Source organism: Colletotrichum fructicola (assembly GCF_000319635.2).
Source record: "Colletotrichum fructicola Nara gc5 chromosome Unknown KSG_Nara_v1_contig07, whole genome shotgun sequence".
Lineage (NCBI taxonomy): Eukaryota > Fungi > Ascomycota > Sordariomycetes > Glomerellales > Glomerellaceae > Colletotrichum > Colletotrichum fructicola.
In genome coordinates, this window is record NW_027094057.1 from 2,829,444 (window position 1) to 2,857,068 (window position 27,625).

Consider the following 27,625-nt stretch of genomic DNA (forward strand, 5'->3'; position numbering starts at 1 on the left):
CAACCAGTGGCTGGGGCGGGCATTCTGTTCCCATTGTCCGAACCAACGTGCTACTGCTATTGCTTTGCTTGGTGATAGTCTGTCTGCCTAATCAGGTCTGGAGGCGTTAGGCCTAGCGTTATCCGAACTCTTGGTAAGATGTCAGCTCAGGTAAACTCGGAATGGATCATGGTCGTGAGGTTGGACCTACGTATGTATGTATCTTGTCGTCTGTGACGCTTGCCTATCAGCCTACATTTCCATTCTTCATCCTGGGTATACTCACTACCCAAGTCGATTTGCGAGTACCTTGTCTTTTCCTGGTCGCTCCAAATCAAGTCTCCGCTTCTTCTATTCATGGTAACAGCAATTCCGACGATTTGGGCCAGCGGCGGTTTTTCTCGCTGTCGGAACGTCTTGAAAATAATGTGGACCCGCTCTCCCACTGATCGACCTCCCGCCTAAGGTACCTCAGGTACTGACACGCCAACTCTGACAGGGCACACTGGCCTCCTGTTTGCGCTGGGGAACAAGCCCGGACCCAGTAACGGCTTCGATCCCTACTGGCACGGCAGGTACGTATTTCCCATTCACCTCCCGTTGCAACTGTTGGTTCTACGACTGAGAGTTTGCCCTCGCTTCTCTTCTCGTCACTTGACGCTCTCCCTCAATGGCTGTTGTCGTGCCACATTTCTTTTTCACCTCCAACCGCATTTGTCCCTCATGCGTGATCGCAACGATAGTCGACTATGGCAACTGACCGACATTCCAAATGCCGGCGAGTTCAGGGCCCGGGGAACCTCCGGGACGGACGTGGGAAAGGGTCAAGAGCCACCAAGGCAATGGACAGCTCCAACACGGCGTCCTCTTGTTCCCTCCCGGAGTCTCCTCGGGATCATGCGGCGGCACAAAGATTCCTATTGTTAGCAAACTTGACCCCGGTCCCAGAACCCGGAAATGCGGAACCATGAGGCGGACCAGCTTGGTTCCAGTTCATCTCGAAATACCCGCGGCCCTGGCCAAACTCCCCGGCAAGGTGTCGATGTCCCGCAGCCACAGTCATCACCTGATAAAACCTCGCTTCCCAAGCTGTCCCGAAACTCGAGTCCATGTTTCCTGCCGCATGCTGTTGGCCCTGAGCTCGCCGTGGCATTCGTGGTCATTCTCGTCATACTTGATGAGTTCCTTCCCAGCTGTTCACCTAGTGCGGTGATAACTGTCGGTGCCTCCCACTGATCACAGCGCTAGCAAATATTCTGGTAAACAAGCGGAGGTGACCCCGGCGATGTGGCGGGGTGCCAGCTCCAGGACCCAGGAATCTGTATCCGGGCACCATTTGCTGATCGCCGATGGAGGCGGGAGGGGTGATGGGGTTGTACTTCACACCATCCAAAACCCTCGTCTGCGATGCCTGGAAGGATCAGCTACGATGCTCTATATCGCCGGGCTGCCGCGTTTCCTGATTCTCTGATATCGCAGAAGATTATCAAAGGCCTCGCGGAGTATGCATGCTACTTCTCCGGCCTTCCAACACCACACAGACTGCTCCCAACTCGGACGCCGACATATGGATCATGGTTGACTGGGGTCGGCGCTGGTATCCCTGGCGCCACGACCGCATCACGCATGCAGGCCAACGCGCATAGGCGCCAACAATTCTGTTCTATGAATTGTTACGGCTCAGTCTTCCCACTTCGGGCAACGCCTCCATTCTGTGCGACCGATAGGAAGCTGCGCTTCTCTGCTTTCTGGGTCTAGCGAGGCACTCGCAGCAGCCATTGCGCGCCAGTTGGATCCTCTATCGCGGTTACGACGGAGTCGTCTTGCGTGAAAGTATCAACTTCATGGGTGGAGCTGTGGGATTTGATCCTAAGTTTGTCTTCTAACCGTTGTTTGTTTGCGCACAATGCATCCATCAGGCGGACTTATCTCCATACTCTGCACTCCGTGCGTCAATCCAAGACGTGTAGTACTTCCCTGCGTCCCACCGACAGATCACTACCTCCCATGAAATGAAGACCAGGCCCCAAGGCCGCGGATGTTATCCGGTTCTGGAAAGTGTGTTGGTGCTCTGGGTGCTCTTAGCGGCAAAATCGCCGCGTCATTTCCAGTTCCTCGGGTTCTTCAATCGGCCACCGGACTCATCCTACGACTTGCGCCGCAACTTTGCTGCTATTGCTAGCCGACCCATGCGGTTGATGATATACGATGATTTGCATGGTTGAGGAAGACGATGAGCCTCGGCGGAGCACTCAATGCATCCACATCGACTAGCACACCTTTCGGGCAGCAATTGGCAAGCCTCTTGGACTGTTGGACTACGAAGACGCATTGTCTCATCCATCTTACGGGGCTCTGACCAGCCACTGAGGAACGACGTTTTGGCCCCCAATACCCAGACTGCCGAGTGATTGAGGCTCTTCTGACCGAGACAAGATGCAAAATTCAGCAATCACGCCCTCATGATTCGAGCACATACAGTGGCGCACTGGTGGTCAGCGACAGGTAACCAGTCGGGGAAGCGATGGTGTTACGTTGAAAATTCTGGACAGTTCTTTCTACCTTGACCGCCAGATCGAAGACTTCCTCCGATCCCAGTTGAAGCACCAACATTCGACTAACGCGCTGCAGCCAAGTTGGGCGTGGGCTTGCGACATCCTGTGGAATGCCTGTCCGATAATCCGCTTGGTATACCCACCTAGATTGTTCAACCAGAGTCCCCGATGCCACAGTTGTTGGAACAAAAGCCCAAGTAAAACAGCAGACATGGCTAGACGAAAGACTGTTTAAGCAGGTCCCGACATATGTTCTTTTCACATTCACATGAGAAGTACACCAAGCGGCAGAATGATGTTGAAATCGTAACATCCTCAACGCAGAGTTTCCCAATCTCCGCTCACAGCCCAAAATGCAAGCCTAGTTCGGATTCATTCCGTCTCTCTTGGTTGCGAGGGGACGTGCGTTTGCCTGATCACCAAGGCAAGAAACCTCATCGCGGGTGGGAATACCAGGGATTCAACGTTGCTCTGTAACTCGATCGGCTTGATAGGCACAGTGGGTGCCGGTTCTTCGTCGTGCACGGGTTGTAAACCGTTGTTTATTTCAGGCACTCTGGTTCCCTAACGCCTTGCAATGCTTTTGAATATCCCAAACTCCTAATATACCGTCACTCCGTCTTGAATCTACGGGTTCAAGGACATCTTCTTCTCGTTACGTCCGTCGGGAGTGTACCTGAAGTTACGCGTAAGAAGTCTGGAACAACGCCGCCTAAGATACGGAGAAACATACTTGAGAAGCTTCTCGATAAGGTCAACGTGAGTCATGACCATACGACGGCAGCAGTAGCGCTTGAGGCCAAGCTGGTCCATGGCGTCGCTGTGTCAAATGTCAATGATGCGCTCGAACATGCCTGATGAGGCCAGCCGCTCCAACTCACCCATCCGTAATGCCGTCGTCAATGAGCTTGAGGTAGCGCTCCCAAAGGTCGCCAGTGACCTGCGTGATTCGTCAGAAACCGCATCTTGCGCGGAGGGGCGTCGCATCGACTAACCTTGCCACAGGAGAAGCAACGAACGGGAATGATCATCTTCGCGGTGTTTTCGGGGTATCAAGATGTCCGTTAATCGGAAGACTGAGCGTGGAGCAGCGGTCGTCTTGGACGTAGAAAATTCGGTCGCGCAGTCGATCGCAATGGAGTCGCCGTCGCCGAAGAAACTGTGAAAGAGGTACTACCGGGCGCGCTGCCTGCGGCGTGCTGAACAAAAATTTAGCGGTCCGTTAGTTTATCCGCTTATCTTATCAGCAATAGATCCACTGTGGGGATATCCACCAATTGCATGGCCCGGCGACGCAGCGGGACCAAAAAATTCCTGGGAAGCAACTCTCGAACTTTTTTTCTGGAAGGGTCGTGTGCGAGCGGAACAGAGCAGGAAATCCAAGCCAAATCGTCGAAGGTCGGCTGCAAAGTCATTTTCCCCTCTTCACCGCCCCGAATCCAACAGCAGCCACTCTTTCTGCTTTCTGTCGACCTTTGCACAAAAGAAAAATGGCACCCTCTACCCCGAGAAGTCGGGACGCCGACACGAAGAAGCGCAAGAGAGACCTAAGCGACAAGGACGGCCAGACGAAGCGCCTACGGCACAAGGGAAGCAAGCCTACGAACAACGGTGATACCGAATCTGGGGATCTTCGCGACAACGCCTTGAACGTTCTGTCGCAGCTCAAGAAGAACCTTACGGACGACCAAATCGAGACCGAGCTCTCCAACCTGGGCAATTCAGATCCTCAGGCGACTGGATGGCAGGTTTCCGCGCCAATGGGTGGCCGCATGGCCGATATCGACCCCATTTTCGTCGAGAAGGAGAAGTGAGAGCACCCGCGCCTTGTGTTGGTTGACTTGTCTGACGTGCGACTAGGTACTTGATCGTTACTTACAACACCTCTCTCCAAATCTACTCGGTTGCCGAATCCCTCCTTATCCGAAGAATTGCTCTCCCAGTGGCCCAGAATACGTATGGAGACAAGTCCAATGCGCCGAACATCGTGGCCACATGCCTCTCTCATACCAAGCCAGACTTTGTCTGGGTGGCCTGCTCCGACGGCAGAGTCTGGCGCGTCAACTGGAAGAAGGGAACCCAAGTCGACCGGGAGTTTCGCACAAAGTCGCAAACTGCGCTTGACATGTCAGTCGCAGCAATCCAGGGAGAGAAGAGCAGCATCGAAGTCATCTACGTGTCGGAGTCAACGGTGCAGTTGAAGGGCGAGATTGTGGCGTACTCTGGGCCCGACTTTACCCAGCCGACATGTGAGATTCTCTTCACGACGAAGCAGGCAGAACAGACTATCCACCTGCTACGCTCAAGCACTGATGGCAAGACGGTTATTGGTGCCACGAGAGACAATCTTATCGTCGGAACAGTCACACCCAATGTCACCAAGACGGACCTCGGCTTGGACTGCGAGTTCTTTGCCTTCAACACCACCGATATCGTTTGCTCCCTCGACTTCAAGATTACCAACCGAGATGACGGCATTGTTGTCGACCTGATTGCCGGATGTGCTCGAGGTGCCATCTACTACTACAACGACATCCTCAGGAAGCTCCAAAACCTGAATGCGCCCAAGTCGAAGAGGGACAGCCTGCAAGGCCGCAAGTACCATTGGCACAGGAGAGCAGTGCATAGCGTCAAGTGGTCCAAGGATGGTAAGTGGTGATAAGACTCGATTCACTTTGAAGCTTTGACTGACACTGTGGGTTCCAGGCAATTACATGCTCTCTGGCGGCTCTGAGAACGTCCTTGTTATTTGGCAGATGGACACTGGCAAGCTGAACCACTTCCCCCATCTTTCAGGAAGCATCGAAAACGTGGTTGTGTCGCCCGCGGGATCCTCCTACGCCCTGCACCTTGATGACAACTCCCTCATGGTTGTCTCGACTGCCGATATGGTTCCGAAAACTTACATCTCCGGCATCCAATCGGCGGCTCGTTTCACTTCAACACCCAAAGACTTGCTTGTCAAGCGCGTCTGGTCAGCCGACCGTGAGGTGCGCCACCATGTGCCCGCCGCTCTCAACCCGGCAGAGCCGTCAAGACTGTACGTCTGCACAGGTGCCGGTCAACAGGCCATGCTGGCTGGTGACCTACAGTCTGCGCCCTTGCTGCAGTCATTCGACATGGAATCTTTCAGAAGCGTCGCGAAGCAGGCCCTTGCGAGAACCCAGCCTACGGATGTCAACATCACGTCCAAGGGAAACCCAATTTCGGAACCCCGCATAACCCACGTCGCTTTCTCTCAGGATAGTGGCTGGCTGGCCACGGTTGACGACTGGCAACCCCCTAAGCGCGATCTGGAGAAGATGGCTCCTGAAGCTCGCGAGGAGTTTATCAGGGCGAGACGCGAGGTGTATCTCAAATTCTGGGCCGTCGGCGAAGATGACCAGCCTTTCGCTTTGTCCTCCAGGATCAACAACCCCCACATCACCAGCCGACCTGAGACTGTCCTGGATCTGGCTGCGGACCACACCTCGAATCGCTTTGCCACCCTGGGCGACGACGGCATGGCGAGGATATGGCATTCCAAGGTCAGACAGCAGGATGGCGTCGAATCTAAAGGCACATCCGGCGAAGTTTTGCAGTCCTGGTCATGTGCTGTTGCCGTAGCTTTGGGCAGCAGCGTGGGATCTGACGCTCTGGCAATCACTGGCGAAAACGCTGGTGAGCGCAGCGGCAGCCTCTGTTTCTCCGAGGATGGGTCTACCCTCTTCATCGCCTTTGGTAATTCAAATGACGGAACCGTCTACGTCGTTGACACGAAATCTGGTGAAATCAGGCTCACATTGGAAAACATGTGGAAGGGACATATCCGCCGCCTGCAAGTTCTCTCTCCTTACATCATCACTCTTTCCGACGACGTGAGAGTGTACGATGTGGTTGCGGACGAGTTGCAGTATGGCATCCAGCTGCCTCGCGGGCGCAATGCCAACATGACTAGAGAGTTCAGCCACTTGGCCATTGACCGCAAGTCAAGAACATTCGCCGTCATTGTTCCCGGCGGCCAAGTCTCGCAACTTGCTGTCATGAAGCCGGAAGAGCCAGAATTGCTCTGCGTCAAGCGCATCCCCCACAGAATCACGAGCTTGGTCTCCACAGGAAGCTCCTCTGGCTTTGTCGCAGTTGACGATTCGGCCCAGGTCTGGACCATCGCTGAGGCTTCCGACACTGCCGCAGTGGCCATTTCAAGACCACTCGAGGACATGCAGTTGGATGGTGAGCCTGTTGCGGAAGATGCCATCGAAGACGAGGAAATGGAAGAAGACGAGCAGATGGCCGTTGATCACGAGGTAAACGGAGCTGGGGAAAAGATGGAATTGGACGATGACGACGCGCAGCCCGCCACTATCAACAGGCAGCGTCTGGCGGAGTTGTTCGACGCGGCGCCAGCATTTGCCATGCCGTCTGTCGAGGATATGTTCTACAAGGTCACAGGGATGCTAGCGACGAAACCTCTGGCATCATCATAGACTTAAAAGTTGTCAAAATTTGTTTAATATACCCAATAATAGACTGGTTACAGGAACAATGTCGACTGTGCCGTTGGAGTTGTTGACTTTGGTCTGGGACTAACACGTCATCCAATCAAGCCTAGTCTGGCCCGAAGACAGCCGTACAATTAGTACCCCGCGGCTCCGATGCGGGGCAGACCCCGACGCTCAGAGCCCCGCTGCCGCAGCACGCCATCCCGTCACGTCATTGGGAATTCAATAGCCATCGGCTTACTTGACATAGGTACACGGTCGTACTTCCTTCCTTCCGATATCTGCATCTATCATACGCTCCTCACGCCTTTGCGTGCAGCACGTGCGGAGAACTCTGCTGCTATAAACGGCCCCTTGTGCATGTTGACGAGAATCTCACCACAACTTCTGTGTCTCACTTCTTCGGACTTTGTCTCATCGACACAATGTCTTTCACATCCATTCCAGTCCTCGACTTGTCGTTGTCTCGGGATCCCAAAACGAAGCCTCAATTTCTTGCAGACCTCCGCCATGCGCTGATGGAAATCGGCTTCCTGTATCTCAAAAATGCAGGTATCCCTGATGAGCTGTTCCAGAGGGTGATCAAGGAGGGAAAGGCCTTTTTCGACATTCCCACGGAAGAAAAGTACGGCATACTTCATCTATATGGCTCACACACGTTGAGCGCGACGCATCGGACGAACTAACATCTCACCAGACTCAAAATTGAGATGAAGAACGCCAAGTCCTTCCTGGGATACTCCCAACTCTCAGCCGAGATCACAGCTGGCAAGATAGACCACCGCGAACAGATCGACCTCTCGACGGAGCATCCAGTGCCAAGTGCCAAAGATCCTCTCTATTACAACCTCCTCGCACCGAACCAGTGGCCCTCAGAACAGGCCCTGCCCGGCTTCCGGGACACCTTCACAGACTACATGGACCGCATGGGCAAGATCTCCATCGCCTTCACCTCCCTCATCGCCGAGGCCATCGGCCTCCCGCCCAATGCCTTCAACAAGTACTTCGACACAGACCAACAGCACAAGCTGAAGATCGTTAAGTACCCCGACGTCAGCGAGCTGGGCATCGACGCGGCGTCGGGCGTGCAGGGCCAGGGCGTCGGCCCGCACAAGGACAGCATGCTGACAAGCTACCTCCTTCAAGCGAGCCACCACCGCGGGCTGCAGGCGCAGAACGTCAAGGGGGAGTGGATCGACGCGCCGCCCATCGACGGGACGCTCGTGGTCGCCATCGGGCAGGGGATGGAGGCGTTGACGCAGGGCGTCTGCGTGTCGACGACGCACCGCGTGCTGAGCCCCGGGCCGGGCGAGGGCGCGCGGTTCTCGATTCCCTTCTTCCAGGGTGTCAGGGGCGACGCGGAGTTTGAGGATCTGGAGAGCGTCGGGGTGGGGAGCGTGCCGGAGGAGGTCAAGGAGCAGAGGCGCCAGGTGATTGAGAAGAACGGGGGCCGGCTTGACGATGTTGAGTTTACGTTTCGCAAGGGCGGCGTGGCGAAGACGCTTGGGGAGGCGACGTTGAGGAACCGGGTGAAGAGTCATCCGGATGTTGGGGAGAGGTGGTATCCTGATATTCTTGCCGCTATTCGGGAAGAGCAGAGGGCAGCGGTTGCGGTGCCGGCGCAGTGAGGCTGGGTTCTAGATGTCAGTCATAGACGTTGCAACTGATCGCATGAAGCATCGCCAGGTCTTGTTATATCGTGGACTCGTATTTGTCTTTTTCCGATATAAAGAGAGCAGAATTCCAATATTACGCCTTCGCTGAATGCCCTGCCTCACCAGACTACGCCTCGCTACTCAGCCTCACCCCGCGCCAATCTCCCAGACATCAACACCCTACCACCAACGCCTAACACACACCATATGGCTTTTATGCGCCTATGCGGCGACAAAGGAGGGGAAGCAGTCGGCAAGACCCTTGCTGTGCTTGTTCTCGGCGTGCTCGGTAAGACTAGAGGACACAATTCGTCAGCACATGCGCGCAAAAACCTGCGGCAACGTGTCGCCCGCTGAGTATCGGGACAGGGGACATACGCCGGAGCCTTGGTGGTCTTGAGGAAGGTGGCCTTGCAGATCTGGCACTGGATGTCCTTGGCGGCAGCGTTCTGTCATTGTTCGTGTGAGCGCATGTTGACTAGCGAAAGAAACATATTCAGGGGAAACGCAAACTTACCACCTTGAGCTGAGAGCCCTTGGGCTTCGCATCCTTCTGGGCGCGATCGCGCTTCTGCTGAGCCTTCGCTCCCTACAGTCCGGAATGTCAGCAAAAGCCTGCCCCTCAATTTGTTTCCACCAAGACCCTGATCAGCGGTGGGGGCCAGAGGGGTGATTGTTTGGAACGTACGTTGCCCATCTTGACTGCTTGGTGATTGACGAAAGTCGGATAAGTGGTGAGTCGTTGTCTTCCGGAGAGCTGGTAGCGCGAGTCGGTAGCGGTAATGTGAAAGATCGTTGGGTTTCGGGAGGAGAAAGGACGAGAGTTGCTGAAGCGGGCGCAGACGGCACACTTGTTTTTTTTTCCCTCGGACGACCCCGTAGCGCTTTTGCATGGATCGGCAGCCTAGACTCAGCGAAGAAAATGCACGGACCCCCAGACTCGGTGACCAACGGGCTGCCTCCACTGAGGGGCAGAGCTTGACCGCCTGGAAACACTTCACTGTTGGGCTTCGGTGAGAGGAACGTCTTGCATTGGGATACCTATCAGAAAACGTATCTTGAAGTGTTCGGCTCCGATTGAATGGCCCGGCCCGGGTCTCTTCAGAAACCGTTTCATCCAATCTTCTTCCAGCTGTACATCCCCCTAGTGCTTCCCGCCCACTTCTGTCTCTTTCGTTTCTATCGCCGTCTCCTGAACTTCTGATCAGCTGCCATGTTTTTTTGGCAAGGGACTTTGTGTGGGAATGGCTTCGATTAAAGAGCAGACCGTGTCTACTATGTGTGTGTAGTACTGATGCTCACATAAGGGGCAAGAGGCTTTCACGTGCTGATGGGTTTCCCGTTTCATTTCAGCGACCCACAGTGTTTCTGAGCACTGTCAGGAGCAGGGGAAAGCTTCTGGGCACCTTCAGTTTCACATGATCGCTGCATCGGTTGGCTTCGTCTTCCTCCTACACCGCTGAGCGCTGAACTACGTACTTGTCGCGGGTACTCGAGCCCTTACGCGATATAACGACGCGCAACATACCAACCCGGGGCGGATGATTGAAATTCCAAGATTGCCTGCGACCCGTGGACGCGTATAATCTCCTTCGAATCGCGTTTTCCTGTAAACTTCACGAACACGGCGACCTGCAGAGAAAGGGACTTGATCAACTTACCTCATCCTTTCAGATAACGGCTGGCATATCAAGTTGAAGCTTCTTCCTAATTGGGAAACCGCATCCACCAGCTACGTCAACCCCGATCGCCGGTTCCTGAGCTATGCCGACTATGTCAAGCTCCAAGCTCGTGTCGGCTGATAAGGTGACGAACAAGGAGTTCGCAGAGCTCCTCGCTAACTATGAACCTCTGATTGACTCCATTTCAGCCTCGAAAGGCGGTACGTCGGCCCTTGATCGCGGCCTCCCCCGCATTCATAACAGTCTTTCCCACGGTATCCCTAACTGCCGCATATAGCCAAGTCTGGTCAGAAGACCCTGCAAGAGCTGGATCAGTTCCGTTTCGTCGAGGCCCCGGCCCTCTTTTCGCAGGAAGCCCCTAAACGATCCATGAACCACGATGATGTCAAGGTTCTCGTTGACTGGAAGCTGTAAGTGCATGCTTCTTTAATTGCCCCTAACGTCCCATAGCGAGGCTACAAGTGTAACGATGTCAACACGAGGTGACGACATGGTTGTATTACGTTCGTCGTGGAATGAATGTCCGTCTGACACACCCAAATAGTCGCCACGGCAAGTTTCGCCCGACTCTGATGAAGCTCGTCTCGTCAAATGACTCTTCCGCGGCGGAGAAGACCGTGAAAGAGGGAGTGGAGGCCTATCAAGGCGTGTCAGACCTGTCGGCATCACTCAACATCTTGACCAGACTCAAAGGAATCGGTCCTGCGACTGCTTCGCTTCTTCTGGCGGTGCACTATCCGGAGCAGGTCCTTTTCTTCTCAGATGAGGCGTACTACTGGTTATGCAACAAAGGCCAGAAAGCGTCGCTTAAGTACAACATGAAGGAGTATGAGTCTCTCAATGCTGAGGCACGGAAGCTGATGAAAAGGCTGGACGTCTCAGCAATGGATATTGAGAAGGTGGCATATGTTTTACTCAAACAAGAGGGAACCGCCTCTGTGGCAAAGACTTCCTCGAGCCCCAAGGTCACCAAGGATGAGCCAAAGGGTACAACGAAGGCAGCGTCTTCGAAGAGAAAGAATAGCACCGACGAGATCGTAGAAGACAAGGGTCTAGTCAGACGGTCGAAACGCGGGAAGGCGACATGATAAGCTTCTCAGAAATGGCGATCACTGGCGGAATATGTGTCCCGTTTTTGCATCACGGCACATAATAGCCACAGTCGGGGCGGCTACACCCAATACGGAACCGTGGAGCCCGTGGATCTACCGGGCCAGCTCCGCGGTGCATGCATATCCAGCTGGAGGGTATCACGGGTACATCATGCGTCCCGAGGCCACGAATGCACGGATCTTGGGCGGAGAGTCCGCCTTGCAAGTTGAATCTCATTCGTCTTCTCTGACCGATGATTTTCCCATTGGGTTTATAAAAAGAGCAGGGTCGAACGACGATTGAAGCGGCTCGGCGGCCCGGCCACAGCGCAGTCAGCAAAGCACAATTTCCAGCTCAGGCGCCCGATTTTTTTCCGGCACGCGTGATCTGCAAGACCCCGGATCCCAGACGGCGGGCGCCGAGACCACTGTTACTCCAGTGCATATCCAATCCATTCACACGACCACCAGCACACCGACGATACGGAGGTCTTCCGCCACGTCGTGTGCAACTCCCTCCTCGTCCCACACGATGGACGATGAATTATTCGAAGGGCAGGCCCAATTTGGGGCCTCTGGCGACATGCCGCCTCCACAACCACCAGATTTCTCATCAATGCCCTACTCCTCCAACCTCTTTTCACAATACATTTCGCCGTTTGACACACCTAGCTTACTCTGGTCGCAATCATTTCCTCCAGCAATGGACAACCGCCTGAGAGGCTTCATGCGAGCAGATGAGATATTCTCAGAGAACGGTGGGCCAATTCCACTCCCGCCGAGGTTCGCCCAGATCAAGCGGAGCCTCATCGCGGGCAAGGAGACGGCGATAGTGGATTCTTGGAATCGGCTGCTGGTTGCCCTCCGGGCCGAGATTGCGTTGATAGGAGTAACAAAGTCTGACATCATCCCCACCATCAACTTTTCGGAGCTCAAGGACCATGCCCGCGTCTCCGAATTTGCCGCAAAGCTCCGACGCCGAGGTGGCGCCGTGATTCGCAACGTGATTCCGCCGGACCAAGCTCAAGACTGGCGGGAGGAGACAGAGACGTACCTCGCCGATAATCCGGAGACCAGAGGGTGGCCGACGCGTGACCCCCATCTGTTTGGAATCTACTGGTCGCCTGCTCAGATCAAGGGTCGAGCTCATCCAAATGTCCTTGCAGCCCAGCGGTTTTTGATGGGCCTTTGGCGCTCGAGGAACCCCAACGCCTCGGTGGCAGTGGACTTGCCCGTGGCCTACGCAGACCGTTTGCGAATTCGTGCGCCAGGCGACGAGTTCTGGCATTTGAACGCCCACGTTGACGGCGGCAGTGTTGAACGATGGGAGAGTGACGGGTATGGAAACGCCGGCACATATCAACGCATATGGGATGGAAAGTGGGAGGACTACGACCCCTGGGAATGCAGCACCCGGCTCAAGGTCACATCGGATCTTTACAATGGCGCGGGCTCATGCAGCATGTTCCGCATGTTCCAGGGCTGGCTTTCCATGTCAGACATCAATCCCGCTGACGGCACCCTGCTGCTATGCCCGATGCTTCAGCTCGCAACTGCCTACTTCCTTCTACGGCCTTTCTTTTCTCCACTGAACCCGTCCCCTGAGGCTGCGAACTTTCTCGCCCGCGAGAATTGGTCTCTCGACTTTATGCAGACAAGCATCATCCAGGGTGCCGTCCCGTCGTATACGCAAGAGCTGAACGCCTCCCTCCATCCTCACCTGCAGTTCGACAAGTCCCTCGTTCGCATCCCCCCTGTTCGGCCTGGAGACTACGTCGTGTGGCACCCGGATATGGTTTATGGCGTCGACAGGGTGCCGCCATCGGCTCTGCCTGCAACGATCATGTATATTCCCGCCTGCCCACTTACACAAACGAACGCTCTGTACCTCGCCCGCCAGAGAAAGGCGTTTCTCCTTGGCCAACCTAGTCCGGATTTTGGGGGCGGACGCGGAGAGATTTCTCACCTGGGTCGACCTGGTGTTCAGGAGGTCAGCGATGCGGGCGGCGAAGATGGGCTTAGGGCCATGGGCTTGCTGCCTTGGGAAGATCGAGAGGGGAGGAGCCCAACAGTGAAAGCTCTGGTCGGGATGGCGAACGCTATTTTGTTCCCGGATCAGTATGACATGGTTTGATAGGAATCATGATGGCCCTTTTGAGGTTTACCGGCGTTGGAGAAGAGAAAGGAAAACAAGTTGATACCTCTGTGTTCTTCGGTATTCATCGCGGCTTTCTGGATAACGGTTGGGCAAGTTCAAACAGCAAACGGCGAAGGGCAAGACTGAAAAGGCTGTTTAAGCCACTAATTGAGTAATAGATGTCTCTGCTGGTTCCTGACGCTTGTGGCCTTCAATGAGCCTGTTGAGAAAACGAGGCTCTGTTACCAGAGTGCTTACACTCCTCTTCGGTGAGATCCTGCCCAATGATCCTAAACGATGCTGTTACACAGGGCAGTGCAGCAACCCCACCTGCGCATCTGGCAGCTGCGTGTCTGGAATATCCCCAAATGCTCTGCAGAAAACATGCGGGTGACCACTGCCTTGCCACTCATTTAGCTCCCAACTTCCTTGGACGTAGCAGCCGAGGACTAATAGGCATGCAGCCTTGCCTTTTACGTCCGAGGAAGGCTCCACGCACAAGCTTATATATGAAGCCAGCCTCTTCAGAAGAGTAGCGCAATGCCTTCTTGCAGCCTTACCCTGCAACAATTCCGGCCATGTCATCTTCTTCGGCTCGATTCTACTTGACGCTTGCATTCCAGATCATCTGGAGGCTCGTCGTGAGGGTATTTGACGGCTTCCGGGGGCGCTGGCGACCAATTCTACGAGCCGTTGGTCTCGGCATCGTCGCATTCATCGGCGAAGACAAGCCGGAGCCCCCAAAGGTTCTCATAAGCCAGTCTAGGGCTGTTGCTGTATCTCGATGCGCTATACATATACTACCGACGGCCGTCTCCCTTTTTCTGATTTCCTTCAACCTACAAGGATACTTCATCGGTTCAGAGCTGCAGGGAAATAAAAATCAGGACGATGTCAAATCTGGCGTTTTACAGCTTGCTGCCAAGATTCAGGTACCTGCCTTCGTCTCAAGAGACTCAGTCCATAGTTCTGACCTCACGGATCCTCAGGAACTTCTCATCGTATCAAGTCTTGGGACTATTATCTTCCATGTTCTACGTGAGGAGTTGATTTTTGGCGATGGTTTGCCACTTGGGCTCGTTGTTTCGGGTTGGCAATTCACACAGCTAAGGTAGGCAGGATGACGTCCAAGGCTAATCGCCTGGTGCCTCTCTGACCCTTATTGTCTAGTTATTTCTGGTCAGCCGATTTCTGGGGAGCGATATTTTGCCCTAGCTCTGAACCTCGAAGCTACATCAAGCGTCTTGCTCTCCTGGCACTCATTGGGATTTCCGGCCTGATTGCTGTCATGGCGGGCCCAGCTGCTGCGGTCCTCATGCTACCTGCTCAACGGGACTTTGACATAGGCGGTGGTGTTTACTGGGCCAATGGCGGTGACGCAGAACTCTGGCCGAAAGTTCTTGACGCAGAGTACTACTCGAGTTGGAACTGCTCGTCCTTGCAAAACCAGCTCGAACAGCACCAATGCCCGGCTGCTGGATTCTCGACTCTTCACAGCCATTATCTCGCCAATACCGCGCGCCCCAGGACACATGTTGACTATCAAATCACGACTGGGCTTATCAGCAAAAGCATTTACGTCCAACCATCCGCAGCTTACATGTCTGACACATGGGCGTTTACGGCTCACGGCCCATCAGCCCGTGTTCACGATCTCATGCGGTTCCTGCACCTGAGGTCTCTTGACTTCCTAGATCGCCGCCAGGCGCGAACTCCTCTCGGTCTGACGAATCTTAAATTCTCTTCGAAGCAGAGATACACTCTCGAGACCCAGATACCCGCAGCTAGAACTGTGTGTGTATCGAATGGTGTGGTCGATTATGGAGTCCCTGGCAACCTTGCGTTACCGTTCTTGGATCTATCAGTCTCCGATCGCGCCAGGAGGCCTGACAATGACAGCGGTCTATGGAAACATCCAAGCATGGACGATGGTTACCATTATCTTGACGTGTTCCAAGACGTGCGGGAACATATATCTAAGAGGGGCATGATGGAAGCCAACGCTACCTTGGTAAACGAAACCAGCATCTTTCATCTACGCAAACGTATCATTGCTGTTCCTATCGATATATGGAACGGTGAAGCAGCGAGCTCCCTCGGACTGGTCATATTTGTAAAAGCAGAGGGCGTGAACTTTCTAGCTGGAACAACCAACCTCCTTACCTGCTCCGTCGACACACGCTGGGTAAAGGCCAAAACGTTTATCGAGATGTCGCCGTCGAGTGGCGTAATCGAGCACGACTTCAATAACGGGAGAGTCTATAGCAACATCGAAGTTGAGCTAGATACAAGACTGAATAGGCCTTTGTGGCGTGTACCACTAAAGGCCCCTTCGGCCAACTCAACTCGGGAAGGTATAATCCGCCTGAAGCCTAGCTGGTACCAGTCGCTCCATCCACCAGTTTACAATACTCCCAACGGACTTGCTGGAAACATTTCAGAAGGTCGATACAGGACCACCCTAGAGAGAATTCTGGACTTAAGCTTTCACAACGATGTGATGGATCCGGTCTCCATTCAGGAGAGGATCGTCACAACCATCGTGGAAGCCCTATCGAGATGCGGCAGTATTCCTAACAGCGATTCAAGCAGGTTTCTGGAACCTTTGCAAAGGTGGCGTGTCGGAGATACTCTCAGCCCTCCGGATGAAACCGCTGCGAGAGCTCTAGTGAAGAGAGGTAAGCCTGCAGAGAATTTTCTTCTTCCCAAATCTGTGGCAGGTTCGAACGAGCTCGGCTCAGCACGAATGATTGTAGAGGCTCACTACGGAGGGTATGCCATGATGACGTCTGGCTGGTTTGGGTACTTTTGCATTTTCATTCTCATGGCCCATGCGGTTATGGCGATAACCCATCTGCTAGTCTGTATTTACTCGCGACGGACGGGACACGCCTGGAGCAGCATTCTCGAATTCATCGCCTTGTCGTACAAATCGAACCCCCCGCCGGAGCACATTCTCAGCAATACTTGCGCTGGTGTCACATCCTTCAAGACAGTTGGGTCAATGGCATGGGTGGAAGAGACACAAGAGACCGTAGGGCTGAGGAAAGTTAGCGGCGAGGGTCTTTCTCTGAAAATCACAGACCGTCATGAGAGGAGGCCTGATGGACTCAGGCCGACCAAAGGCAAGAGGTATAACGAGTGACTAGTCAATACCTGCCATCACTTGGAGGAGGGACTTCGGACGATGGCAAAAGATCGCCAACAGGACGCTTGACGCAATGAAATAAAAAAAACAAAAGAAAATGTTCCGAAACCGAGAATCGAACTCGGGGCTATGCCTAACCTCTCAAGAGAATGAGAGGGCATCATGTTGGCCACTACACCATATCGGAGGATGATGGAAAAGTTGGCGACAGAAATTCCTAAGGACCTGGTGCTGTCGGCCCCACTCCGCGCTAGCGGGGAGTTTGTGTAACCCTTCCAGGGAAACCTCAAGCATCGACGACCTCCGCCGGTCGTACGTGGACCGGATTTTCGGTGCAAACGAGTCATGGACCAGTTCACATCCCATGTCAGACCGTCTTTCCATAAATCCCGTTGCCTGCCGGGACGTTATCCGTGCCATTCTCGCAAACGCATCCGAGCCGTCGGTTCTCACACCAACATCCGGATATTTCGAGAGGTGGGACTTGCCCACCACCCTCCGGCAAATGGACACCCGCCGCCCCCGGGGCTCTTGGGGAGAGACCAGAAGCAGAAACCGGTGCCGGTGGGTTGTATATTGGTGGGGACGAGTGACGTAGATCGATCTTTCTGCAGTTCATCGGAGAAAGGTGGTGATGTTCTCCCAGGATTCAGCTCAAGCGAGGGCGAATGTAGATGGTACTTCCGGCTTTGGGAGGGTGTTGTATACGATACATTCGTCTCTCAACTTGGTAAAGGGGATGTTCGTTTCTTGGCTAGGCCTCGCTTCGTTCCTTGTCTGAACTGTTGTTAATCTCGTCTCCCCATCGATAGTCAGCGGGACGCTCCGAGTTTGGACGATAACGCTGGAGACTTTGCAACGTGCATACATCAGCTGCTTCATGCTCTCATGAGTGTGTCGTGGCTTGAGTCGTGAAAGTTACACGGCACCGTTAGCCGCCCCATCGTGCGTTCGTCAGACTCGTCAGAGTTGGCAAGATTATGACGCAAGTCAGATATCATATCGGAGCCCGCGTGGGCTGCACGGAGGTGATCAACGTTATATGGGGAATGCCTTCCGGTGCGGTTTATTGTTCCTGTGCCCCATCCAATACACGTTGTGTCTAGAACCCGCCCCGGGCCTTGGCAGGAAGCTGGGACTGAATCATGTTCCGTGCTTCGGCGGCATCTTCAGTCCCCCGACTGCGGACTGTTTTCCCATATCCAACCTCCGGGGCTCCGCTCCAAGACTTCTCTCCAAGACCTCCTAAAAAGCTCCGGACGTGGGACCAGGTTGCGTGTGTCTCCAGGACCCTGGTTGGAGCACGTACGATGTGCTATTTCCAGGGGTCCCGAATCCGAGGGGATCTGCTTTGGGGACATGATCCGGATCTAACCTCGAATCTTCACCGTTTGGGTAGCGTTTGCAGTCGACATCTCGCATATAACGGTGGACGATGTCGTGATAGAACGAGCACCTGCGGCACCGCCCAGCAACCAACCCTCACTGAGTCGAGACTCTCCAACTTCCTTGGCCAGCACCCAGACTAGCGTGGAGAGCTTCTACGTCATCCAATGTCGGTAGGGCAGAATGAGTTGCCAGCTTATCATAGTTTCTGTGCTGCAAATGTGATGAAACTCCGACGAGCGGCACGGGTTGCCCTCTTGTTCCGATGGGGAAAGGCGTCGAAGGTTAAGTTGGTGTAACGTCAAACCTGAGATGACGTTCATGAGCTGTCTGGTGGAGGAGTTACTTTCGGAGATGAGACGAGGTTACACAAGCCAGATAGCCGATGGGCGTCTGTTGAAGGGCGTTGGAAGTGTTTCTCTGGTTCTGGTTGAACTACCCCGGATTGATGATGTGGGGTTCGAACAATGCCGGTATCGTCAGAGTGGGGGGCAGAAGTTCTAATTGCGAGGGCGGTTGGCGCTTTCATGATGATTCATCTGATTCTTGGGGCGACTCTCATTTGTTGGTATAGAGAATAACCAGATTTATCCATTCCGCGATTTGAATGAGTCTAAGAGCTACTGGAAATACAGCGTGGGATTGCTGATGAACTGTATTAGGCCAGGCTGTATATAATTAGATGATTATGAGTCCGGTTGGACGGAAAGAAATAGCCTACCAAAGGCTTTTGTGACTTGAGCGTGCGTCCCGGCCGCAAATAGTGCCAAGTAATCGGCGTACAGCCCATGCGTATTTTCAGAGAGCCAATGAATTTCATTGTGAGAGTTGTAAGAGCAGTGGGTCACGCCGGTGAAAACTTAGGAGAGGTACACAGATACTATCATGCCCACCGCATTTACACGAAGATTTTGCTCTCTCATCCTAAGTATCTTGATAACCACTGATCCGACCAGATCATCGTCGGACAAGCGTACTCCCGAACGTAGATTTACCTACACATTGTTTCCCCAAATCCGGCCACAATTTTCGACTGAGACGCTCCGCATTGAGGGGCAATGCCTAGTCCTTCTCAGTGCCGGTCTCAAGCAATCGCTTGAGACGCACATACTTGTGGCAAGAACTTTTATTGATGTTGTTCTCGTCGATGCTCGTGTTCAGTCTGTTGACCTTTGACGCCCAGTCTTTCGTTTTATCACGCTGGAGCCACTGCTTGGGATCTTCACACCTTTCAAGCTCTTCCCGGACGATGCCTACAAAAATGTCCTCGATATCGAGATGAACATAGTCGTTATCCTCATTGTCCCCACAAACGCTGAAGTCCCATTCTTTCCAGATAAGCCGGTCGGCGAAGTCCATCAACAGGTCAAAAACCAAAGATGGCGCATTTGCCCTGGAGCCAGAGCGCCAAAGATCGAGAGCATGCCTCACAAAGGGATCGACTGCCTTCCCTATATGTTCAATATGAAATGTGCGGTTCTGGGGGTCGTATGCATCCTCTGTGGCTTTGGCTACAGCCCTGGACGCTTTCTTGCGAATCTCGTCTGCTTGCCGTTTGGTTCGCTCGCTCTCCGCCTTCAAGGCCTTGCTGGCGTAGGCCTGGAGATGTGCTTCAACGGCCTGCCCGCAGAGGGGATCAGAGAGCATTTCCTGGAAACATGACTTGAGGTCGGATGGCGCGATACGTGACAGGATGCCCTCCGTCGAATGCGGGTCCGGGTGATGACGTTTTGGGGATGTCTCTGCAAAGTCGAAAGTGTCGATAGGTCTCTTCATTAGTATCATTGGTCTCTTGGAGACGCCTATGGGTCTTCTGGTGCCGGCCATTGTGAGTGAGGAGGATGTTGGAGGAATCTAGATGATTTTGGTGATAAACTGTAGCCGACATTCCGTGCAAAGGTGTCTCGAAGGCAACTTCAACAATTATTTGGCGAATGTCACGACTCAGACGCGCCGAGACGCGACGTGGTAGGTACTTCACTTAAGACGTGGGGTAATATTGGACCCTCTGCAATCAATTTGAAGATTGCTTTTCTTGTTTAAGGCCAGTCCCCATGCCAACGAGCCAACTGCATGCAAAGGCAGGTTGACAGCGTACCAGACTGCTGTGGCTACATGACATTGAGCACCAAGCACGAGCAGCCCCCGAACAACTTCCATCTGAAGTTTGAATGACCAAGACTTGATGCGCCAAAGTGCACACTGTCGACAGCGCACGCGACCAATCAGAGTGACCCCGGCAGGCCGGTGACAGCGGCGCGGAACAGAAGGGTCGGGGAACACGACAGGCCAATGCAGGGGCCGTGATGGTCCGAGCTTGGGTTTGGCGAGGGGGTTACCTGACCTGGAGATTTGATACGTGGATAGAATTAGGGACCAAGACAGCTAAAATGCCCCCCCATGAAGGCTGCCCATGGAAGTGAGTGGTGACCTGGACCTGAGCTGACATGGGACCGCACTAACAAGGGCCCGTCACCGAGGCCAGCAGCCCAGCCAGCCAGCCCGATGCCTTCCATGCCTTCTTTGCCTTCCTTGCCCGGGCTGGCCTTACCCGACCCTGCCAACCTGCCTTACCTTACCATGACCTAGCACCTGGCAACTTCGTCGGGCTGCGCTGGCCTTAAGCACCACCTCATTCAGCACCAACGATCATACTCAGCACCCAGTGGTCCACCCCCGTCAGACACCTCCTTGCAAATCTCCAGCTGTGGAAGTGGGCAATGAATGGACCCGCGACCTAAGCAACCTCCCTTAGACGAACCAGACCTGAAGCTGAAGGCGGGAACACTGGGAAGCGAGCAGCAGCAGCAGCAGCCGCAGCCAAAGGTGGGCTCTTTGCGGCTGGGCTCCAGTCCTCCAGCATTCTGCAGCCAAAAACCACAACCAGAAGCACTCGACCCCCGAGTCATCTCAACTGCAACAACGACAGGTAAACAATTCCTTCACGACTCACGTGCGTCCACCGCTCGACTCTGCATCACCGATCCCGATCAATTGTCCCTGACGACGAGCCGAGCCTACTCCCTCGCTCTCCCTCTGCTGCTACCACCTCTCCTTCTTTGAGCCCGCAATCGCTCGCCATCGACAATCCACATCCTCGTGAGAGGGGGGCAAGGACCATTTCCCCGCCGAACCATGGCTGATTCGGCCAGGTCATCGGACAAGATTCCCCGGTCCCCCTCCAAGGCGAAGGTCGTCCGCTCGCAAAAGATCTCCGGCCCGGCACAGACTCCTCCGCCGGGCGTCATCGGTGGCCTGCCTGACGACCTCGAGGAGCTGAGCGACCGTGACGTCGAGCACCACCGCCGCCTACCCTCCGTTCCGGGTGGCACCCTCCCCCGTTCCCACACCCCAGGCCATCTCTCCTCCAAGAGCCAAGATCGCCGTCGCAAGCCCTCCGAGCTCTCCATCCGCCAACGCTCCCAATCCGCCTCGCAAGCACCCTCTCAAGTCCCCCCGACACGCACAACTCCCACGAGCGCGAACCCCCCTAAACCCCCGCCGACCTCATATCGACCAACCGGCGCAGATGCTCCCAGCTCCAGCAACACCAACGACGGCTCCGAGTCTGCCGGCGGCCCCGGCTCAGACCGTGACGGCCGCCGTCCTGTCGCCATGCGCTCTACATCCGCCATAGCCGGAAAGGCTTCAATACCCTCCTCCTCAACAACCACACGTCAGCTATCAACCGCCGCGGCCGCCGCACGAGTCGCCGCGAGGGGGGCACATGTCCCCTTTCCACCTCTCCAGGACCCCAATACAGCGCCAGATGTGCCTCCAGCTCCATCCTCGGGCATGTACTGGTCTCGCGCACCCGTATCGGGTGCTCCTCACACCTCCCTCCGCGCCCATACCACAACGCTTGTCGGATCCAACATCTTTGTCTTCGGCGGCTGCGATTCCAGAGCCTGCTTCAACGAGCTATACGTCTTTGACGCCGATGCATTCTACTGGTCTGTCCCCCACGTCACTGGCGAGATACCCGTTCCTCTACGCGCCATGACTTGTACCGCCGTTGGCAAGAAGCTGGTAATCTTTGGCGGCGGCGATGGGCCCGCGTACTACAATGATATCTACGTTCTCGACACCACAAATTTCAGATGGCATCGGCCCAAGATTATTGGCGAACGTGTCCCCTCCAAGCGCCGCGCCCACACCGCCTGTCTGTACAAGAACGGTATCTATATCTTTGGCGGCGGTGATGGTGTTCGCGCCCTCAACGACGTCTGGCGCCTAGACGTCAGCGATATGAACAAGATGTCGTGGAAGCTCGTTTCCCCCCCTGAGCGGGCCCCGCCTCCTGGGGTCCGAGAAACCCGCCCAAAGCCCCGCGGCTATCACACAGCCAACATGGTGGGCAGCAAGCTCATCATCTTTGGCGGTTCCGACGGCGGCGAGTGCTTCAACGACGTGTGGGTCTACGACGTCGATGCCCACATCTGGAAGGCCGTCACCATCCCCGTCACCTTCCGCCGCCTATCGCACACGGCCACCCTGGTTGGCTCCTATCTGTTCGTCATCGGAGGCCACGATGGCAACGAGTACTCCAACGACGTCTTACTCCTCAACCTCGTGACCATGACCTGGGACCGCCGCCGCGTCTATGGTCTGCCGCCCAGCGGCCGCGGGTACCATGGGACAGTCCTCTATGATAGCCGCTTGTTCATCATTGGTGGCTTCGACGGGAGCGAGGTGTTCTCGGACGTATGGATGTTGGAGCTGGCCGTGCATGCATATTATTCCCAAATCAGCCATTTCACCATCGAGGTTTGAGGTCATTCCCTCCCCGCGCGCGCGTCTAATTATTGCTGCTATCTATACTAGCTAGTTGTTCTCTTTGTCTCAACTAAACGTGCGTGCGTGTGTGTGGTGTTTCGTATCCTGTTCTACTCTGTATCGTTACAAACCCTCCGAGCTACTACAGTATTTATGTTTGATGACGGAACGGCTTCATAAAACCCCGGTGGGCGGCAGGCAGGCATGCATGCATTTTTCTTTATCTCTGGGTTGGAATACTGTAAACCAATACAAAAACATTCTAAAAACTCCGCCTAGAAGTGATGTTGTAATTTGCGACAAAAAAGACGTGACAATGCCGTCTAATTTGGCCCGCTGGGCAGATCAAACGTGACTTGCACATCATATCATCATATCTCTCGGAAACGAGTCAGTCTACATTGAGGTTCAATGGCAGGTACGTCATCTGAGAAGCGTGCCACCGGGCCGGTTCACTTCCTCCAACTCGAAGGGGTTATCCGGTGAGGAGGAAGACGGAGAAGTAGTACAGTACTCCAGGTAACATGGGTCCATCGTGAGTTGCACTGAGATAGTGGAGTGTTGTCTGTCACCTTGAGGTGTTGGTAGTTGGCACTGCAGGATATCAGGGCAACCCAGCAATCTCTCTCTCGCCTTTCGTACTGCAAAGTATACGCACATGAAGAGAGAAATACAATGTCTATCAAACTTTTTCCCTTCTTCGTTTTCTATTTCGGTATCACCGAATATGTTTCAGGCGAACAACATGAGAAAAAAAGGCTGAACTTCCCAGGAGATTGTTAACTGTCTCGTCGCGGGAGGATATTGACCTAGGGGGGAGGTGAGCGGGGAAGATGTCTGCAGCAGCTATCTATCCGTAGGCCGGAGGAGGGGAGGGGTTGGTTGGGGTTTGAAGTGAACGCGACTCAGAGACTGGATGATCGACGGCGGGGGGGTGGTGCGCCTGGCTTCCCGTTGTCACCAAATTGGGGTTCCTATCTACGACGGGGAACTCGAGAGTTGGAGAATGCTCTCCAAAAGGATACCTGGTTACACAGTACAGCGATCTACCATACTGCATGTTCTATTCACGGCTCACGGAAACGAGGGACAGAGTGCGAGGGGCTCGCCAAGTTCGATTCGTTACCACCCCAGCTCTCGCGGCAGCTCAAGCATCAACCACGCACCCGCGTATCAAGAGAAGACAACAGAGGCAGGATAGCAGAATAGATAACATTAAAACAGGGATTGCATTACAGAGCTCCTTTTCTGACCGTTTTTGGGATCGTCAGTTTGTAGTAACCCCGGACCGTCTAAGTCGACTATCTCTTCTAATCTGAAATCGGCTTCACTCATGACGGGGTATTGCATCATGGTGAGGTTCACAGCCTGCGCAGTCGCCCGCCCTTTCCGTTAACGCCAGCAATGCAACGCAAGCCTCCAGTTCAGCTCTCTGCTCCTCTGACTTTCCAGGAGAGGAGACGTTTTCGTCTACAGCTCGTGAAGAGCTGCTTTAACGCGGTGACAACAAATAAGGGAATAAAAACAAATTTCAAAGGCTCGCCATCGTACAAGATGAATGTCGGTTAAGGGTAGATGCGTAGGTTGGTCATATCGTAACGGTGCTGATATCTGAGGCGTTTACTTCTGCTCCGCAGCCTTGCGGGCAGCGATACGACGCTCCTCGGCAGCGACCATGTCTGTTTGCGACATACGTTAGCATGGGTTTCGACGTGGGGGAGATAGCTTGGTGTTGAGGGGTATGACGTAGGTGAACTTACCCTTCCACAGGTCCTGACCCTCGTACTCCTCCTTGTGGATCTTCTTCTCGATCAGGTGCTTGTGCTCCGGGTCCTCGGGGTCGATGATCATGACCGTCTCCCAGCGGCCGGAGCCGGTCTTGACGTCGTTCATCTCAAAGGCGGCGGTGACGACGAGCATCACGAGGGCCAGAGCCTGGGCGTAGACACGAGCCTGGACGAGCTTCTGAGCGCCGGTCAGGTACTTGTTACGGTTGACGAGGGCGAGGGCGACACCCATGGAGGCGAGCCACGAGGTGAAGACGATGGAGTATCTGTTCTCGCGGCCCCACGCGGTGAACTTCTGCATCGACGTCTCGTTGGCTCTGGCCTCGGCGACGGCCCGCGCCGTCGCGTCCTGGTAACCGAACATGGGGTCCTTCTCGTGGCCGAAGCGAATGGATGCGCGGTCGGCGTTGACAATGGCTCCAAAGGTCGCCGACGACGTGACAAGGAAGGAACGGAAGGGAAGGGTCAACGAGCGGAAGGACTGGTAGCGCCTCGAGGCGATCATGACACCCGCGAGACCGACACCCAGACCGAGGGAACCGCCAATGAGGCCGCCCTTGACGACGACCTTGTAGTGGGCTTCCTCCTCTTCCTTGCTGAGGACCTTCATGATTGCGTTTGGTAATGTGCGTTGGTTGGAAGACTGATATGCGCAGAAATGCTGATCGTTAGGTGGTTGCAAAAGTTGCGCGCAAGTGGTTCTAGTTGTGCGCGACTGAGGGTTTTGGTGTCGTCGGGATTTGTATTGTTGGTCGTGGGGAAGATGATGTCGTACGATAGCGCCGGTGACGGATCGATGACAGATCGGGGATTAGCTGGGAATATAGCTCTTGGTTGGTCGCGTGTTTGTGTGCTTAGTTGGTTTCTCTGTATCGCAGGTACAGGTACTGCTTCTCTTTTCCAGTGGATGTTGTGACTGAGGCGGATGAGGGAAACGAGGCTGAAGTCGACACCCAATGGTCCTTATATCTGGCATTCAATGCTGGAAGGCAAAAAAAATTGCTGGTGACACGCCGAACGGCGATTGAAATCCACGCCGCGGGGACGAAAAACCTCGCACAGGACCCAGAATCGTGCCATGAGGTTGAGCTCCGGCATGATGTAATGGGCCCTAGCTGCCCGGTCTTTGCCGCACGGCCGTCGTTGAGTTCAGCGCCCTACGGCGCAGTACGGGTAGAACTCTAGCGGTCCTGCAGCCGCCTTCAGTGGACTCTGCGAAAGGCGAACTTTCCCAGCAGACACCGAGAAATTTCCGTCGTCTGAGTAAGCAGCCAACAGATGCTTCTGATTGGCCTAGACACCAGAAACCCACTGCCTCGAAAGACACAAGGCGCCCGGCCTCCAATTCCCATCAGGCTGGCAGTCTGGCCACTATGGCGGCGCTTCCTATTTTCGCCGTTTGCTGCAGCTGAAGAGCGTTATGTAATTCAAATGCCGAAAGCCAAACCATGCCGCGGGGAGTCCGTAACGTCACTAACCTCTGGGCCGGGGACCATTCTGCTCGCTGACTTTTGTCCTTTGAGGCTGTGGATTACAATGACTTTCTTCGGCTTGCTGGCGCTGGTCCTGGTCCTGTGACCACTGAAGCCATTCGTGAATCATCATTGTTGGCTAAGGTGAAGCCCCAGCACTTGCTGAGTAAACCAGCCCGTCTGATCGGGCGAGGCCGAGAGCATGCGCCTGGTCTTCGGCAGTATTCGCCGACTTCTAGCCGCCTCCATCACTCTTCTAGAAGCCTGTTCGTCAGGTGCGATCAGTCAGGATGCAAATGGGCTGATGTTCAGCCTGGGCTTTCTGACATTCTGTGCTTTTGACACCACTCTGCAGGTTGGTGCAATTGCTTGGTGTACCCCAGATGTCATCCAGGAACGTGGTGCTGACATGTGTCGGTAATCTGTAGTTTTTGTTTCCCCCCCCCCCCTTGAAGGTTAATAACATTGGTTCTTTGTCTCACAATTGCTGGCCAAACCGCCGGGTTCGGCCATGTTTGGCGGAAATTGCAAAAGTTGAAATTTCTCAGGTAGATATCCATAGGAAGGGATTGAATGCGACTCTGTCGGACCGAGAGCCCGATTTCAGTCGTTGAAATTGACGGATAATGCAAATATTGTATCCCACCTACTCGTATTTCCGTTATAATGGAACTGCAGCTGTGGTCTGTCTTTCCGAGGGTGTCAATGTCGGCGCTTGGAGATGCCAAAGTATTCAGGACCAAGACCGTATTTCGCAACGTCAACCAGATGGTGACCATTTGGGCGTCAAAAAAACACAACAAGAAGCTCTAAACATTGTTCTCGGCGGTCGCTAAGTCAGAATGCAAGAGCGGTGAACGAAACTCGTCCCGTCGCCGTCCAGTGCAACTTCAAACTGCCCGAGCCCAAACTCTCCAGCGTGGCATCGTGTGTGCACAGTTGGGGTCGGTGCGGAAATAGGAGGTGACTTTACCTTAGGTTAACCCTCGACGAGTTTCGAAAGTCCTTGCGTTTCAGACCATCTAGATACTCAGGGTCCTAGTCATGCAGTCCACGTCCATAATCCCACAGCACTTCCACACTTCCGATTCAGGGTCCTCGTCCTCATGCGGTGCATCCATCCGCAATCTGCACCCCGTGGTGCTCACCGCTGGTTGGATGAAGCCTTCTGGCTCTCTCCGAGGTACGCATGGCATGGCGTGGCAGAGCATGCTGCCGTGTCCGACGAGTCTACTTTTGGTAGCAGCGAGAACGCCCACGCGCAAGGTCCAGGTCCCCTACGAATGTGATTAGTGTATTCGTAGGCCCGTCGCACGGAGTATTGTTGATGAGGTGAGGGGCAGTCCAATCTGGGTGCGCCGCCTCATTCTTCAGCCCGAACCGTCTTCTAGAGACCTTCCACAATCCTTGCTAGGGTCAGGGTCCTCTGTGCGCCTCCGCCCTGCCACGTTCGCCCACAGCAAGCCCGAAGAAGAA

At 54.5% G+C, this 27,625-nt stretch overlaps 10 protein-coding genes across 10 annotated transcripts; 6 read left to right on the forward strand and 4 right to left on the reverse strand.

The window, feature by feature from the left end:
* Positions 1 to 3,161: 3,161 nt before the first annotated feature.
* On the reverse strand, positions 3,162 to 3,565 carry Polr2l (DNA-directed RNA polymerases I, II, and III subunit RPABC5; the record flags this gene model as incomplete). Its single annotated transcript, XM_032030397.1, has 4 exons — positions 3,162 to 3,210; positions 3,268 to 3,354; positions 3,416 to 3,474; positions 3,530 to 3,565. The coding sequence occupies 4 exons, from the start codon at positions 3,563 to 3,565 to the stop codon at positions 3,162 to 3,164; spliced, it is 231 nt and encodes a 76-aa protein (XP_031890032.1).
* A 459-nt stretch (positions 3,566 to 4,024) lies between these two features.
* On the forward strand, positions 4,025 to 7,000 carry utp17 (U3 small nucleolar RNA-associated protein 17; the record flags this gene model as incomplete). The annotated part of the gene is made up of 3 exons (XM_032030395.1): positions 4,025 to 4,344; positions 4,395 to 5,182; positions 5,241 to 7,000. 3 exons carry the CDS (start codon positions 4,025 to 4,027, stop codon positions 6,998 to 7,000), a joined length of 2,868 nt encoding a protein of 955 aa, XP_031890229.1.
* Positions 7,001 to 7,440: 440 nt separating this feature from the next.
* DIN11 (putative 2-oxoglutarate-dependent dioxygenase DIN11) lies at positions 7,441 to 8,643 on the forward strand (the record flags this gene model as incomplete). The annotated part of the gene is made up of 2 exons (XM_032030394.1): positions 7,441 to 7,640; positions 7,713 to 8,643. The coding sequence occupies 2 exons, from the start codon at positions 7,441 to 7,443 to the stop codon at positions 8,641 to 8,643; spliced, it is 1,131 nt and encodes a 376-aa protein (XP_031890230.1).
* A 249-nt stretch (positions 8,644 to 8,892) lies between these two features.
* Positions 8,893 to 9,367, reverse strand: CGGC5_v012500 (Uncharacterized protein; the record flags this gene model as incomplete). The annotated part of the gene is made up of 4 exons (XM_032030393.1): positions 8,893 to 8,965; positions 9,049 to 9,119; positions 9,188 to 9,259; positions 9,359 to 9,367. The coding sequence occupies 4 exons, from the start codon at positions 9,365 to 9,367 to the stop codon at positions 8,893 to 8,895; spliced, it is 225 nt and encodes a 74-aa protein (XP_031890235.1).
* Positions 9,368 to 10,443: 1,076 nt separating this feature from the next.
* Positions 10,444 to 11,440, forward strand: CGGC5_v012501 (uncharacterized protein; the record flags this gene model as incomplete). The annotated part of the gene is made up of 3 exons (XM_032030392.1): positions 10,444 to 10,552; positions 10,630 to 10,762; positions 10,897 to 11,440. 3 exons carry the CDS (start codon positions 10,444 to 10,446, stop codon positions 11,438 to 11,440), a joined length of 786 nt encoding a protein of 261 aa, XP_031890236.1.
* Positions 11,441 to 12,146: 706 nt separating this feature from the next.
* ybiU-1 (Uncharacterized protein) lies at positions 12,147 to 13,577 on the forward strand (the record flags this gene model as incomplete). The annotated part of the gene is made up of 1 exon (XM_032030391.1): positions 12,147 to 13,577. One exon carries the CDS (start codon positions 12,147 to 12,149, stop codon positions 13,575 to 13,577), a length of 1,431 nt encoding a protein of 476 aa, XP_031890237.1.
* A 581-nt stretch (positions 13,578 to 14,158) lies between these two features.
* On the forward strand, positions 14,159 to 16,725 carry CGGC5_v012503 (uncharacterized protein; the record flags this gene model as incomplete). The annotated part of the gene is made up of 3 exons (XM_066152706.1): positions 14,159 to 14,512; positions 14,570 to 14,691; positions 14,751 to 16,725. 3 exons carry the CDS (start codon positions 14,159 to 14,161, stop codon positions 16,723 to 16,725), a joined length of 2,451 nt encoding a protein of 816 aa, XP_066007982.1.
* Positions 16,726 to 19,176: 2,451 nt separating this feature from the next.
* Positions 19,177 to 19,941, reverse strand: CGGC5_v012504 (uncharacterized protein; the record flags this gene model as incomplete). Its single annotated transcript, XM_032030389.1, has 1 exon — positions 19,177 to 19,941. One exon carries the CDS (start codon positions 19,939 to 19,941, stop codon positions 19,177 to 19,179), a length of 765 nt encoding a protein of 254 aa, XP_031890231.1.
* Positions 19,942 to 21,249: 1,308 nt separating this feature from the next.
* HCFC1 (Host cell factor 1) lies at positions 21,250 to 22,887 on the forward strand (the record flags this gene model as incomplete). Its single annotated transcript, XM_032030388.1, has 1 exon — positions 21,250 to 22,887. One exon carries the CDS (start codon positions 21,250 to 21,252, stop codon positions 22,885 to 22,887), a length of 1,638 nt encoding a protein of 545 aa, XP_031890232.1.
* A 1,623-nt stretch (positions 22,888 to 24,510) lies between these two features.
* Positions 24,511 to 25,287, reverse strand: CGGC5_v012506 (Respiratory supercomplex factor 2-like protein; the record flags this gene model as incomplete). Its single annotated transcript, XM_032030387.1, has 2 exons — positions 24,511 to 24,569; positions 24,651 to 25,287. 2 exons carry the CDS (start codon positions 25,285 to 25,287, stop codon positions 24,511 to 24,513), a joined length of 696 nt encoding a protein of 231 aa, XP_031890233.1.
* Positions 25,288 to 27,625: the final 2,338 nt, after the last annotated feature.